Here is a 16,612-nt window from a genome sequence, read left to right as displayed (position 1 = left end):
TACTCCTAATCCTGGGGACATTCCTATCAATGATAACAACATTCAGAGAGTACTTAGAAAACTACTGCCGCCTCATCCCGTGTTTGTGGTTACAGCCCTAAGAAACAGTATGTAATCATAAATCACTTAGTACATCATTTGAGGATAAAGGATTTAGCTCTCAAAATGAAATCATACAATTAGAATTAGAATGGAGATAATCTAGAGCAGAAATTCTTCGGAAGGAATGAAGAAGTAGCAAATGAATATTAATGGGAGAACTCAGAAACAGCTTATCGTGATGCCTTCTCCTTAACAGCACAAACATTGATATATTCATGGTTACCACCTAAACTGGGAACTATTTGACTAGAATTAGTTTTAAGTAAACTACAATTAAAACTAATAGCACGCTTGCCTGTAAAATATTAAGAACTCATATCTAAGCAATCAACAGCTGGACTGGAACACAACAGTACAGGAATAAAACTGCCTATTTGTTAACAATCATTTCAAGCCACCTAACAAATGAGCTGAGTTTAATATAAAGAGTTTCATATTTTATTGGCAGCTTCCTACACTAACACATTTTAAAAGACAAGTTTCCCCTAACAGCTCAAGGCCACAAGGGTCTAGCTAGAGCTGAGAACAGAGAATATAGGTTATTGACAGCCTAATCCAGTCATGTGGATTCATTCATCATTCAAACACAAGAACACTTACTCTATGCCAAGAAAGACAATTAAGGTGATAAGAACAGGAATAAGACATGGTCCCTGTCCTCAAAACACTCATAAACATAGGGGGAAAGAAGTAAATGTATAATAAAATTGAACATCACTCCCTCTCCAAAAATGGATTTTATTTCATTAGCTCCCTAAGAATAAACGCAATAAATTAATAGCAACACATTGTAAGACAGGCACTAGCAATTTGGAGTTACACCTTCGTTTAAAACTGGCCCTTCCCCATTAGTATCAGTACGACCATGAGCAAGTGACAGGTCTGGCTTTCAGAGCATCAGTGAAGGGTTCAGCACTAGGCAAACTGCATGACTATGGAATTCAGGGAACAATAAACAACATGATTTGGACAGAGATTCCAGTGTAGGGGTGATGCAGAGGGAAGTGAAGCTGAATGGGCAGCATACACCTGGTCATGCAAGAACTCAGATACCATGCTAAAGACTGGGTGCTGGATTCTGCATGAGTTTTAGACAAATCACCCAGGTGGAGGTATGGAGATTGACTGGAAAGGAGCCAACTCAAAGGCATCTAGTCACATGGGGATAATAATTTAATAACTAATAGGGTTGGGGTCAGGCTTAGAAATAGGTAAGATTAAATCTATTCAGAGTCCACAGTGCTTGGTATACAGTAAGCATTCAAATGTTGGCTGAATCAATGGATGACCCTTTCCCCTAGAGAAAAACATTAAAAAAAAAAATCTAGAAAGATTTAATTTCAAGAATAATGAACAAATACTTTCTAACCTATTTAAATGTGATATTATAAATATTTTCTTTTTGCTAAAATCCACTAGCATTAAATCAGTAGGAAAACAGAGACAAATGATCCTCTAAGAATGCCATCCAGACATAAAAGCCCAAAGGAGAAAAATGGCACCAACTGAAGGAAATGTTAGAGCATGAGCACCCGCGCCATGAATGGACTAGGAAGTGCACGTACCTCTGCTCTGCAGGCTCTGCGCCCCTCTGAGACAACAGCAGCAAGCTGTCCTGTTTCTCATGCACAACTGGAACCTGGGGTGGGGAGATGGGCTCGTAGGGCTCCGAAGAGACGTGACTCCTCTCTGGGGATTTTCCAGGCCTACTATTGTAACATGTGAAATATTAGATTGTGTTTCAAAGGCGCACCTGAGACTTACCTAAACAGAAACTTGTTAACTCATGACTTCATTCAGGAGAAGGAGCAAAAGCTGCCAATTTCTATCAGAAAAAAAAGTTACCTCAGGTATTCACTATATACATAGTTAAAACAAATAAACAAAAACCACTGTGTTACTGCCACTTGACCCATGCACAACCCGTGGATCCAGGAGTCACGTCATCAGACAGCGCTGCCTGGGCAGCAGCAGTGGCAGAAGTTGTGTCCTTGAGGCTCCCCACATGTCCTTCAACGTCAGACGCCATCCCACCCTTGGCTCCTTAGGAAAACCTCAAGGGTTTTCCTACCTATTTTGAGTCATGACTGACCAGTTCTTTCATCATCAAGTTAAAGATAAAGGACTTCAGTACTAAACTGACACCCAAGAAGTTTTATCAGGCGAGTCAACTTATGTTCTTTTTTTTTTTTTTTTTTTTTTGAGACAGAGTCTCACTCTGTCGCCCAGGCTGGAGGGCAGTGGCGTGATCTCGGCTCATTGCAACCTCCACCTGCCGGGTTCACGCCATTCTGCTGCCTCAGCCTCCCGAGTAGCTGGAACTACAGGCATCTGCCACCACGTCCGGCTAATCTTTTGTATTTTTAGTGGAGACAGGGTTTCACCTTGTTAGCCAGGATGGTCTCGATCTCCTGAGCTCGTGATCCGCCCACCTCGGCCTCCCAAAGTGCTGGGATTACAGGCATGAGAGTCAACATAGGTTCTAGTTACACTATATTATGGCAGAGGGGTTCTCTGCAATTTTATATTTTTTCTCTGGATACCATTTGGTAATAATATAAGATAGACACACTATTTAGCTCCCACCCATTTATCTCTCTCTTTTTTTTTTTTTTGAGACAGAGTCTGGCTGTCACCCAGGCTGGAGTGCAGTGATATGATCTCAGCTCACTGCAACCTCTGCCTCCCAGGTTCAAGCGGTTCTCCTGCCTCAGCCTCCCGAGTAGCTGGAATTACAGGCGCCCACCACCACTCCCCGGCTAATTTTTGTAATTTTAGTACAGACGGAGTTTCACCATGTTGGCTAGCCTCCTGACCTCAGGTGATCCGCCTGCCTGGGCCTCCGAAAGTGCTAGGATTACAGGCATGAGTCACCGTGCCTGGCCCATTTATCTTTTTTTTTTTTTTTTTTTTTTTGAGACGGAGTCTTGCTCTGTCGCCCAGGCTGGAGTGCTGTGGCCGGATCTCAGCTCACTGCAAGCTCCGCCTCCCGGGTTTACGCCATTCTCCTGCCTCAGCCTCCCGAGTAGCTGGGACTACAGGCGCCCGCCACCTCACCCGGCTAGTTTTTTGTATTTTTTAGTAGAGATGGGGTTTCACCATATTAGCCAGGATGGTCTCGATCTCCTGACCTCGTGATCCGCCCTTCTCGGCCTCCCAAAGTGCTGGGATTACAGGCCCATTTATCTTATTATTACAATTTTTATTTTTTAGAGACAGGTTGACCAGGCTGGAGTACAGGAGTGCAATCATAGCTCACTGCAGCCTCAAACTCTTGAGCTCAAGTGATCCTCTCACTTCCATCTCCTGAGTACCTGGGATTACAGGCATGCATCCCATGCCCAGCTAATGTTTTTATTATATGTTTTATTATGTCGTGTGGCCCATTTTAAATTTTTTGTAGAGACGGGTCTCTACAAAAAATTAATTAAATTAAATTAAATTGCTGGCCTCAAGCAATCCTCCCACCTCAGCCTCTAAAAGTATTTGGAATTACAAGCACCTGGCCCCACCACACCCCCCAATTTTTTTTTTTTTTTTTAAGACAGAGTCTTGCTCTGTCACTCAGGCTGGAGTGCAATAGCATGATATTGGCTCACTGCAACCTCCACCTCCCAGGTTGAAGGAATTCTAGTGCTTCAGCCTCCCAAGTAGCTGGGAGTACAGGTAGCCACCACCACACTTGGCTGATTTTTGTAGTTTTATTAGAGACAGGGTTTCGCTATGTTGGCCAGGATGGTCTCAAACTCCTGACCTCAAGTGATACAGCTGCCTCACCTCCGAAAGTGCTGGGATTACAGGTGTGAGCCACCACACCTGGCTCCCCTGAAATTCTTTGACATAGTGATTATGCATATTAAAGCCACCTGTGACTTTCAACATCTGAATTATGACTATAACACTAAAGCAAAATTATAACATGATTTGTTATGACCTTTCCCAATCAGTCCATCCAGTTATTCAAGATAGCCACTTTTTTTTTTTTTTTAGTTGTTTTGGTGTTTACCTCCAAAACTTGGTAAATAATCTTAAACATGTTTTTGATTTATAAAACTTGAAATAGTATCTGTTAACTCTCTTTCATGAAAGATGAAGAATTTGATTTGCCTTCTCTGTTGTTGCCCATTTTATTTTTATTTTTATTTTTGAGACAGGGTCTCCCTCTGTCACTCAGGCTAGACTGTAGTAGTATGATCACTGCTTACTGCAGCCTCGAATTCTGGGCTCACATGATCCTCCCACCTCAGGCTCCCAAGCAGCTGGGACTACAGGTGCATGCCACCATGCCTGGGCAATTTTATTTTTTAGTTTTTTTTGTGGAGATGGGGTCTCACTATGTTGCCCAGGCTGGTCTTGAACCCCTGGCCTCAAGAGATCCTCTCACCTTGGTCTCCCAAAGCACTGAGATTAAAGGTGTCGGCCACCGTGCTGGCTTGCCTATTTTATTTTAATTTTGTCCATTTTGCCTTTACATAGCATACTTCAGCCTTTTATATTTTCTTTTTTAAAAATGAAGAAATTAGCACACATACCCTTACTTCTACCTCTCTTTCCTATGCAACCCTCAACTCTCAATATCTGTCAGCCATTTTTATGATTTATTGCCTCACATCCTTTTCTAGAACTATAGAGAAACTCCTCTGTGTTTTGCTCATAAAAATCACTCCATACAATTCTAATGGAAATGGAATAACCTGCTCCTGGAGTACATAATGAAATAAAGGCAGAAAGCAAGTTTTTTGAAACTAATGAGAACAAAGATACAACATACCAGAATCTCTGGGACACAGCTAAGGCAGTGTTGACAGGGAAATTTATAGCACTAAATATCCACATCAAAAAGAAAGATCTCAAGTTAACAAGCTAACATCACAACCAAAAGCAAACAAATCCCAAAGCTAGCAGAAGACAAGAAATCACCAAAACTGCCAGGTGCAGTGACTCACACCTGTAATCCCACCCAGCACTTTGAGAGGTCGAGGCAGGCGGATCACCTGAGATCAGGAGTTTGAGATCAGCCTGACCAATGTGGAGAAACCCTGTCTCCACTAAAAAAATACAAAATTAACTGGGATGGTGGTGCATGCTTGTAATCCCAGTTACTTGGGAGGCTGAGGCAGGAGAATTGCTTGAACCCAGGAGGCAGAGGTTGCAGTGAGCCGAGATCGCGCCATTGCACTCCAGCCTGGGCAACAAGAGCGAAAGTCCGTCTCAAAAGAAAAAAAAAATAACCAAAACTGAAGCTGAACTGAAGGAGACTGAGACACAAAAAACCACTCAAAAGATCAACAAATTCAGGATCTGGTTTTTTTTTCTGCTTTTTTTTTTTTTTGAGACAGAGTCTCGCTCGGTCGCCCAGGCTGGAGTGCAGTGGCACAATCTCGGCTCACTGCAAGCTCTGCCTCCCGGGTTCACGCCATTCTCCTCCCTCAGCCTCCCGAGTAGCTGGAACTACAGGCACCTGACAGCACACCTGGCTAATTTTTTTTTTTTTTTAAGTAGAGACAGGGTTTCATCGTGTTAGCCTCTCGATCTCCTGGCCTCCTGATCCACCTGTATCGGCCTCCCAAAGTGCTGGGATTACAGGCATGAGCCACCATGCCCGGCTTCAGGATGTGGTTTTTAGAAAAAATTAATAAAACAGACCACTACTTAAGACTAATAGAGAAGATTCAAATAAACACAATCAGAAATGACAAGGGGAATATTACCACTGACCCCACAGAAACACAATCATTAGAATATTACGAACACCTTTATGCATATAACCTAGGAAATCTAGAAGAAATGGATAAATTTCTGGACACATACACCCTCCCAAAACTGAACCAGGAAAAAACTGATTCCCTGAACAGACCAATAACATGCTCTGCAATTGAGTCAGTAATAAATAGCCTACTACCCAAAAAAAGCCCATGACCAGACACATTCACAGCTGAATTCTACCAGATGTACAAAAAGAGCTGGAGCTATTCCTGCTGAAAATATTCCAAACATTGAGAAAGGACTCCTCCCTATCTCATTCTGAGGCCAGTGTTGTGGGAAGTCAGGGACCCCGAACAGAGGGACCGGCTGAAGCCATGGCAGAAGAACATAAATTGTGAAGATTTCATGGACATTTATTAGTTCCCCAAATTAGTACTTCTCTAATTTCTTACACCTGTCTTTATTGTAATCTCGGAACATAAATTGTGGCGATTTCATGGACACTTATCACTTCCCCATCGAATATCCTTGTGATTTCCTATGCCTGTCTTTAATCTCTTAGTCCCGTCATCTTCTTTGTAAGCTGAGGAGGACGAAGGTCGCCTCAGGACCCTGTGATGGTGTCAGCTGCACAAATGGTTTGTAGAGCGTGTGTGTTTGAACAGTATGAAATCTGGGCATCTTAAAAAAAGAACAGGATAACAGCAACGTTCAGGGAACAAGAGAGGAACTTTGAACTGGCCGCTGGTGAGCCGGACAGAACAGAGCTATATTTCTCCTCTTTCAAAAGCAAACAGGAGAAATACCGCTGAATTCTTTTTCTCAGGAAGCAACATCCCTGAGAAAGAGAATGTGCCCTGAAGGTAGGCTTATACATGGCCCCTTTAGAAGCGTGCTGTCTTTTGTCTTTTATGGTCGAAGCCGACGGGATGAAATAAGCCCCGGTCTCCTGTAGTGCTCCCAGGCTTATTAGGACAAGGAAAATTCCCGCCTAATACATTGTGGTCAGACAGGTTGTCTGCTCTCAAACCCTGTTTCTTGATAAGATGTAAACAATGTTATCACTGTTTCGGGCACAGTGCCCGAAACTTCATTAGCAATTTTAATTTCACCTCATCCGGTGGTCATGTGATCTTGCCCTGCCTCCATGTGCTTTGTGATATTTTATTACCTTGTGAAGTATGTGATCTCTGTGACCCACACCCTATTCATGCACTCCCTCCCCTTTTGAAAATCGCTAATAAAAACTTGCTGGTTCTACGGCTCGGAGAACATCACGGATCCTGCCGACATGTGATGTCTCCCCCGGACACCCAGCTTTAAATTTCTGTCTCTTGTGCTCTTTCCCTTTATTTCTCAACCCAGCCAAGACACTTCGGAAATAGAAAAGAACCCACGTTAAACATCGGGAGCAGGTTCTCCTGATAGGCCAGCATCACCCTGATACCAAAACTTGGCAGACACACAACAACAATAAAAAGAAAACTTCCAGCCAATATCCTTGATGAACATCAATGCAAAAATCCTCAACAAAATACTGGCAAACCAAATCCAGCAAAACACTAAACAGCTTATCCACCACAATCAAGTAGATTTTATCCCTGGGATGCAAGGCTGGTTCAATATACACAAATCTCAATAGATGCATAAAAGGCTTTCAATAAAATTCAATACCCTTTCATGTTAAAAGCTCTCAGTAAACTAGGTATTGAAGGAACATACCTCAACATAATAAAAAGCCATATATGAAAACCCACAGCCAAATCATACTGAATGGGGAAAAGCTGGAAGCATTCCTCTTGAAAGCCAGCACAAGACAAGGATGCCCTCTGTCACCATTTTTATTCAACATCCTACTGGAAGTCCTGACCAGGGTGATCAGGCAAGAGAAAGAAAGAAAGGGCATCCACATAGGAAGAAAAGAAGTCAAACTATCTCTGTTTGCAGAGGCATAACCACATATCTAGAAAACTCCATAGTCTCAGCCCCAAAGCTCCTTAAGCTGAAAAACAACTTCAGCAAAGTCTCAGGGTACATCAGTGTGCAAAAAAAAAAAAAAGAAAAGAAAAATCACTAGCATTCCTCTACACCAATAAGAGCCAAATAAGGAATGCAATTTAATTCACAACCACCACAAAAATAATAAAATACCTAGGAATACAGCTAACCAGGGAGGTGAAAGATCTCTACAAGGGGAACTACAAAACACTTCTCAAAGAAATAAAAGATGACATAAACAAATGAAAAAACATTCCATGCTCATGGATAGGAAGAATCAGTATCGTTAAAATGGCCATACTGCCCAATGCATATTACAGATTAAATGCTATTCCTATTAAACAACCAATGACATTCTTCACAGAACTAGAAAAAACTATTTTAAAATTCATATAGATCCAAAAAAGAGCCTGAATAGCCAAGGCAATACTAAGCAAAAAGAACAAAGCTGTAAGTGTCACACTACCTGACTTCAAATTATAATACAGGGCTACAGTAACCAAAACAGCATTGTACTGGCACAAAAATAAGATACACAGACGAATGGAACAGAACAGAGAACCCAGAAATAAGGCCTCACACCTACAAGTGTCACAAGTGTCTGATCTTCAACAAACCTAACAAAAACAAGCAATAAGGAAAGGATTCCCTATCAATAAATGGTGCTGGGATAACTGGCTATCACATGCAGAAGATTGAAACTGGGCCCTTTCTTTATGCCATACATTAAAATTAACCCAAGATAGATTAAAGACTTAAATGTGGAAAAAAAAAAAACTATAAAAACCTTGGAAGACAACCTAGGAAATGCCTTTCAGGACATCAGCAGGGACAAAGATTTCATAACAAAGACACCAAAAGCAACTGGAACAAAAGCAAAAATTGACAAGGGGGGTCTAACGAAAGACCTTCTGCACAGCAAAGGAAACTATCAACAGAGTGAACAGACAACCTACAGAACGGGAGAAAAATTTTGCCAACTATGCATCTGACAATGGTCTAATATCCAGCATGTATAAAGAGCTTAAACAAATACAAGAAAAAAACAACTCCACTAAAGAGGAGGCAAAGTGAGTGTGGTGGTGTGTGCCTGTAATCCCAGCTACTTGGGAGGCTGAGGTGGGAGAATCACCTGAGCCTGGGAGGGTTGAGGCTGCTGTGAGCCGAGACTGCACCACTGAAATCCAGCCTGGGCAAACAGAATGAGATAAAAAAAGAAAGAGTGGGCAAAGGACATGAACAGACACTTTTCAAAAGAAGACATATATGCAGCCAAGAAGCATATGAAAAAAAACTCAGTATCACTGATCATTAGAGAAGTGCAAATCAAGTCGGGTGCAGTGGCTCATGCCTGTAATCCCACCACTTTGAGAAGCTGAGGTGGGTGGATCAACTGAGGTCAGGAGTTCGAGACCAGCCTGGCCAACATAGTGAAACCCTGTCTCTACTAAAAATACAAAAATTAACTGGGTATGGTGGCAGGAGCCTTGTAATCCTAGCTACTTGGGAGGCTGAGGCAGAAGAATCACTTGAACCTGGGAGGTGGAGGTTGCAGTGAGCTGAGATCGCACCACTGCACTCCAGCCTGGGCAACAGGGCAAGACTCTGTTCCAAAAAAAGAGAGAGAGAGAGAGAGAAGTGCAAATCAAAACCACAATGAGCTACCATCTCACACCAGTCAGAATGGCTACTAAAAAGTGAAAAAATAACAGATCCTGGAAAGGTCGTGGAGAAAATGGAACACTTATACACTGTTGGTGGCAGTGTAAATTAGTTCAACCACTGTGGAAGGCACTGTGGAAATTCCTCAAACACCTAAATACACAACTACCAATCAACCCAACAATCCCATTACTGAATATATACCCAAAGAAATACAAATCATTCTATTATAAAGACACATGCACGTGTATGTTCACTGTAGCACTACTGACAACAGCAGACATGGAATCAACCCAAGTGCCCATCAGTGATTGACTGGATAAAGACAATGTAGTACATATACATCATGGAATACTATGAAGCCATTAAAAAGAATGAGCTCCTGTCCCTTTCAGGGACATGGATAAGCTGGAGGCCATTATCCTTAGCAAACTAACGCAAAACCAGAAAACCAAATACCACGTGTTCTCACTTATAAGTAGGAGCTAAATGGTGAGAACACACGGACACATGGAAGAAAACAACACACACTGGGGCCTATTGGAGGGTGGAGGGTGGGAGGAGGCGGCTCAGGAAAAAATAACTAATGGGTACCAGGCTTAATACCTGGGTGACAGAATAATTTTTACAACAACCCCCACGACACAAGTTTACCTATATAATAAACCTGCACATGTACTCCTGAACTTAAAATGAAAGTTAAATAAATAAATAAATAAAATGAAAACCAGTTGATTCTGTTTTCTAACACCACAGATTGTGTAAACATTTTCATCAGGAATGGACCATGGCAGTGCTATATAGTTTTCCATTTTTCTTGATAATTGCATTTCTTTTCTTTTTTTGGTTTTGTTTTGGCTAACAGGGAATAAATGTGCTTTCATCTTATCCTTAAGGTTATCCAGCTTCTTCTAATGACTAAATTATGCAGTTTAGGGGTTGCGGCAAGCAGGGATAAAAATGAAACAAAATTCGTTATACACTGATGATTACCAAAATTGGGTGATAGATTCCTAGAGGTGTATTATACTTGTTCTCTCTACTTTTGTATGTATTTGAAAACTTCCACAATAATTTTTTTTTTTTTAAAGAAGACCATCTAGTTTCTCATCTATATTCTTCTTTCTGCTCTTTGCTCACTTCGATGGGTTGGTAGGTAGGCTGGAGAATCACTTCTGCTACAAATTTCTCTTTTTCAGGCTCTGAGCCATGGCTTCCATTACTCTGGCTCATCTGTCCTCTATGTCTTCCAGATATTTACCAGAATCTTTGATCTGCCAATATCTCAGTCTTGTTCTCAGCATTCTTTTTTTTTTTTTTTTTTTTTTTTTGAGACGGAGTCTCATTCTGTTGCCCAGGCTGGAGTGCAATGGCATGATCTCAGGTTCAAGCGATTCTTCTGCCTCAGCCTTCTGAGTAGCTGGGATTACAGGCACCTGCCATCATACCTGGCTAATTTTTTTTTTTTTTTTTGTATTTTTGTAGAGACAGGGTTTCACCATTTTGGCCAGGTTGGTCTTGAACTTCTGACCTCAGGTGATGCCCCCACCTTGGCTTCCCAAAGTACTGGGATTGCAGGCATGAGCCACCATGCTCAGCCTTCTCAGCATTCTTAAATTTATTTCCCTTGTGCTTGTTAACTATAATTTAACATGTGCTAATATTTAGTCTACCACTTTGAAGCAAGAATCCTGCATCCACTTTATTTTAACCAAACACAGAATATCAGGTAAGAATATATGCTCTTTATCAGAGAGCCCTGGCATATAACATGTTTCCACTCATGGTGCCACTATTGGCTTCCCTTTCCTTTATTTAATGTCACCTTAAAATATATATGTGTGTGTGTATATATATGTGTGTGTATAGATATACACTGACAGAAGTCTAAGGACTAGAATAAAATATAAATGCAGAAGCAAACAAACTATATATAGATAGATAGTTTTTTTTTTTTTAAGTCTTTTTTGTACAGATGAGATCTCACTATGTTGCCCAGGCTGATCTCAAATTCCTGGGCTCAAGCAATCCTCCTACCTCAGCCTCCCAAAGTGCTGGCATTATAGGTATAAGCCACTGTGCCTGGTTGATATCACCTTCTTAAACTTCTACTGATGCTGACCCAGTAGAAACCACTGAGACAGATAAATATGAGAGGTATTATTAGGAAGGACCACTGAAGTGTCCCTAAACCACTACCAAACTACACGTTCTTTTTTTTTTTTTTTGAGGTGGAGTCTCGCTCTGTCGCCCAGGCTGCAGTGCAGTGGTATGATCTGTGCTCACCGCAAGCTCCGCCTCCCGGGTTCCCGCCATTCTCCTGCCTCAGCCTCGTGAGTAGCTGGGACTACAGGCGCCGCCACCACGCCCGGCTAGTTTTTTGTATTTTTAGTAGAGACGGGGTTTCACCGTGTTAGCCAGGATGGTCTTGATCTCCTGACCTCATGATCCGCCCGCCTCGGCCTCCCAAAGTGCTGCACATTCTTCTTAACTGTCTTTACAAACCAACCAACAGAATATAATCATCTTTTGAATATATATTAAAAAGACATAGTACCAAATGCCAAGACAGTAGACATTCTAAGAATAATATTCAGGGGAACAAAGCTCATTTACACTTTCCAGGGATTAAAGGCAAATGAACTTCAGTTGTGAGAAACAAATTCCTTATCCTGTAGATATATTCCATTTGTTTTACTGTTGGGAAATTTATATATAATTTGGAATAAAGATCATACCTTCCCCTGGATTTGTCCACAAGATTTTCTGGAGAGACCCTTGAACCTGGTCTTTGATGATGGACAGACTGAGCCTGGGATTCTGGGCTGTAACGATTTGACGTTTTAGTCCTCACAGGTGTAGACACCAAAGCAGATGGTGAGTTCTGGAATGTAGAAGTAGGAGGCTGCTGGGGAGTCTGCGAGGAAACTTGATTTCTAGCAAAATCTTGTGTGATAATTTGCTGTGAATGAGAAAAGAAGGAAGTGGTAAAAATTGAGTACTTGCAAAAAAAAAAGTATTAAGAAATCTAGATATCTTTATTATAAATTTTTCTATATGAAATCTGCTTTCCCCATTATCAAAAAAGAAAATCAGCTAATAAGAATAATGAAAAACTTACACAGATGTGATCAGCAAGTGTGATCAGCCGATGGGTCCTGGGCACCTGCCCCATTCCCTCTGCCTGTGAGGAAGGGGGCAGCTGTTGTTGAGGAGACGGTGATTCCTGCTGTGGTCGATAGTGATGTAATGGTCCTTCATATTGTCTGGTAGCATCGTCTAGTAGAGAACACACAGATGTCTTACTCCAGGAATGTCTGTGCCTTTCACTCATTATCAAAGATTAAATATAATTCAGAAGAACACATGAAAGGATGTCGTACACAGCTCCAAACAAAAAACTTATCTTAATTTTGGAAAAAAAAAATTATTCACTGACAGAAGTCTGAGGACTAGAACAAAATACAAATGCAGAAGCAAACAAAATTAATATAAACTATTTTCTGTATCATTAAAAAAATAAAAAAGAATCGATAGCTGTTTCTAAAGCAGGCTCATGTAAGATTACCCTAAAATAAACAAAACAAGTTAATTCTTACCATGGTCTAGACAGATAATTAGAAGCAAATGATAAATGCAAATATGAAAACATGTGAATGGTAGCTTAAGAAGACATACTTTCAGCTTGATTTGCCTTAACAACCTCTGGCTGATAGGTCTGCAGTTTTTCCTGGGGTGGCGCAGGTGAGCTGGCAGGACTTATCACCTCAATAGCATCGCTAGGTGTTTCATACCTGTGAGAAGATACTTTAAGAAAAGAAAATCTTATTTTAAAACTAATCCTGGGAAAAGTTTCTAAAGTCTTAAGTTCTTCAAACCTATAGCATATTTTCAATTCTGATCAACCATGTTCAATGGTATTCCAGGTTAATGAGGGTTTTCTGAAGTTTTATGAGCTTTAAGACGTTTTAGGCCGGGCATGGTGGCTCACACCTGTAATCCCAGCACTTTGGGAGGCCGAGGCAGGTGGGTCACCTGAGGTCGGGGGTTTGAGAGCAGCCTGACCAACGTGGAGAAACCCTGTCTCTACTAAAAAAATACAAAATTAGTCAGGCGTGGTGGTTCATGCCTGTAATACCAGCTACTCGGGAGGCTGAGGCAGGAGAATCGCTTGAACCCAGGAGGCGGAGGTTGTGGTGAGCTGAGATTGCGCCATTGCACTCCATCCTGGGCAACAAGAGCGAAACTCCGTCTCAAAAAAAAAAAAAAGACACGTTTTAAAGCACAATAATAAACACTGGAATGAGGCAGAACAGAGAACAGATTTATGATATTTTTCCTGGGAGCTGGAAAAGAAATCACCAGGGAAACATTTATGGAAAGAGGTTAATAAACAAATAAGGGAGTAGATCTCAATAACTGATTCCAATCATTCCAATTCTGTGGGACATTCTGTTCTTAGAAAAACGCTGAGGCTATAAAGCTGCTTCATTCACTACCATGATGATTTTAAAGCTATGGATTATATAACACTATATATGATTTTCTCAAATAACTGGAGTATTGCTAACAAAAGTTACTCCAAATATTAATAATTTATTAACACTGTGTTACATTGTGAAAATAACCAGAAATGGTAGAGAGTGTCTGAAGGGAAGTATATTCCCAGAAAGGGAGGATGTCAACCGACTCTGGAGGATACCCACATCAAAAAGGACCTCCTCTAAGACGCAGTTCCCAAGTAAACAGGGGCTGTGCAGTGGGGCTAACAGGTAGCTTTTCACAGTCCTGCCATGGCCTCAGAGCTGACAGTTGGGAGCAGATGTAACCACCTGTTCAGGAACCTCTGAATTCAGAGGGCTCTTCACATCTACAAACTACACTATAGAATCTGAGAGCACTGTCAGAGCTCCAAAGGGTACATGGCCCTGGCTGGACACAGATGCAGCAGGTGGGAATGAACTCTGCTCCCTAGCCACCACCTGCTCCTCTGGTACTCAACAGTCCTTCCTATCCCCACCAGGTCATGGAAACTGCAGCTACCTGGGTTCTAATACACTTAGGAGATTGGAAACTTGATAAATGGGACAGAAATGATCATTGAGAAAGTAAAATAAATCACTATATTCTAAGAAGTTTACAGCAGTTTGTGACTTTTGTATCCACTGTTACTCATCACTGTTTATGTATTCAACATCCTAAATCTGCTTACAACTTCCAATATTCACTCAGTAGAAAGTCTGATTCCGAACTGTGTTCACATTGCTCTTGAAGCCTTAAGGGGCAAGACTATGGCAATGGACTTCACCTTCAGGGTGAGGGGGGCTCTCAAGAGTCAAACTGAAAGCCACACTGAAGAACTGTACATAGCCTTTGGACATAATGGAATTAACTGACCAGTGATGAAAATGATAACGACACACAGAGACATGGACACTCAGAAAAGATGAGCTTTCTATTTGCAAACCTTCCGAAAATCAAATTCCTACAGCAAGGTTTGGTTTGTGATGCAAATTGAAAAGAAATGTTTAATCCAATGATTAAGGAACCCATGTGCTATACCATTCAATAAGCCCAGGTGGGATCTCCCAGTGTGCTGGCGACTTCCCTTCAAAAGACCTATTCATACAACTACAGAATATCTCTTTCTCAGCGAGCAATTTTCTGCATGCAGAAAATCTATATTGCAGATTTTCCTAATCTCAGGCTAAAAGAAGTCTTTTGTCTACACAACACTACCCTCTCTCTCTAAAAGCCTCAGCAATGGGGTAGATATGACCTAAACAAATTATAATTAAGCTAGTGGATACTTAGAGATCAAAAGAACTGCACATTGCATTCTGGTGCATAAGAAATCATTATTTTTCATGATCTCTAACTCTACTGAATTTATTCAATGGATATAACAGAAAGATGACTATATATGATTAAATTACTTCCAGTATTAGCAGATGCTTATTTAAATACTTGCTTGTTCTTTCTACAATTCCACATAGAATTGAGGCAATAGTTTAAAACAAAATTTAAAAAGTAACTTTTCTAGCATTTTAATGTAGACCTGTGAATTTCAACAGATTTGCAGGCTAGCCATCACAATGACTAACCAGACTTGAACAAAATCCAACTTGCAAAAAAGATGCAATATAAATACCAATCACCAGTAATAAGTAGTCTCACTTTTAAAAATCTGCATCTTAGAAAAAGGATATTAGAGGCTTTGGGGTATTGGCATAACTATAGAACCATGTCCTAGCAAATGCTTCCTGAGAAATTATACCTCAGGAGCACAGAGCCTGGCGATATATCCACTACCTTTCAGATGCCTAAATATGTTAATAAGGTCTGCCTTCTACTTTCTAAATTTAATTACATAAATGATACAGTTTTCTTGTGGAAAATACATTGATAGGCTTATATGTAGGAAACTGGGATATTTAAATAATCATAAAAACAGCGGAAGATATATTTTTGCATTACATTTACTATCAAGCATTAGGATTTTTAAATACCATATAGTTCTACTTGACCTAAAGAATAAAGTAATTCTTTACTCAGACATCACATTGTGAAACTCAGATTGAGATACATACAGCTACTAGAAGAGTCTGAACTTTGAGAGCCACGTTCCCTCGCATCCTTGTCCGAGGCAATTTGCCGGGTGATGATCACGTCTATGAAGTTAGCTGCAGTAATGGTAGTCTTCCCTCGGGTCCTTAGCTCTTCCTCATATCTGGATTTTGGAGGAGGCCCTTTATCTTTCCCAGCCTCAGAATAAACTACTGAAGAATGAGGCTGGGGCTTGCCACTTGGAAAGGCTGAAGAAGTGTATAAACACTGAACAGATCTCTTCTCCACCTCCAGGGTTTTCTGCTCTAGCTGCTGCTGTTCACTAACTGCTGCTGACCTGCTTCTCAAATTTTCTTCTAACCTGGCAGCTTCATGCTTACTCTCTTTTGTTTTGGACACATCCATCTGGGGTGCAGAAGCTGCAGCATCCACAAGAGCAGCCAGGGCATCGGCAGCAGTGTTGTAACGGGAGGCTGGCAGGCCTTGGCTTATTGAAGGGCCCCCAGCAGGCAGTGGCCTGTAAATAAAACCAAATCACAGCTCTGTGAAGGGAACACCATTTGCAGGGAATGTGGTG

At 41.2% G+C, this 16,612-nt stretch overlaps 1 protein-coding gene across 13 annotated transcripts in view; it reads right to left on the bottom strand.

Moving 5' to 3' along the window:
- Positions 1 to 16,612, bottom strand: part of NCOR1 (nuclear receptor corepressor 1) — a 191,012-nt gene that overhangs the window by 17,834 nt on the left and 156,566 nt on the right. For 10 of the 13 annotated variants that reach the window (XM_033181763.1, XM_033181769.1, XM_033181758.1 and 7 more), the window contains 5 exons: positions 16,059 to 16,552; positions 13,147 to 13,275; positions 12,590 to 12,747; positions 12,207 to 12,430; positions 1,668 to 1,811 (listed from right to left, as the gene is read on the bottom strand). In XM_033181763.1, coding sequence (XP_033037654.1) covers positions 1,668 to 1,811; positions 12,207 to 12,430; positions 12,590 to 12,747; positions 13,147 to 13,275; positions 16,059 to 16,552 — 1,149 coding nt within the window. The remainder of the gene's footprint in view (positions 1 to 1,667; positions 1,812 to 12,206; positions 12,431 to 12,589; positions 12,748 to 13,146; positions 13,276 to 16,058; positions 16,553 to 16,612) is intronic. The other 3 variants (XM_033181770.1, XM_033181771.1, XM_033181762.1) reach the window with 2 other exon arrangements.

This window comes from Trachypithecus francoisi, unplaced genomic scaffold (assembly GCF_009764315.1).
Source record: "Trachypithecus francoisi isolate TF-2019V2 unplaced genomic scaffold, Tfra_2.0 Lachesis_group20, whole genome shotgun sequence".
Classification (NCBI taxonomy): domain Eukaryota; kingdom Metazoa; phylum Chordata; class Mammalia; order Primates; family Cercopithecidae; genus Trachypithecus; species Trachypithecus francoisi.
This window is presented reverse-complemented; position numbering and strand designations above follow the sequence as displayed.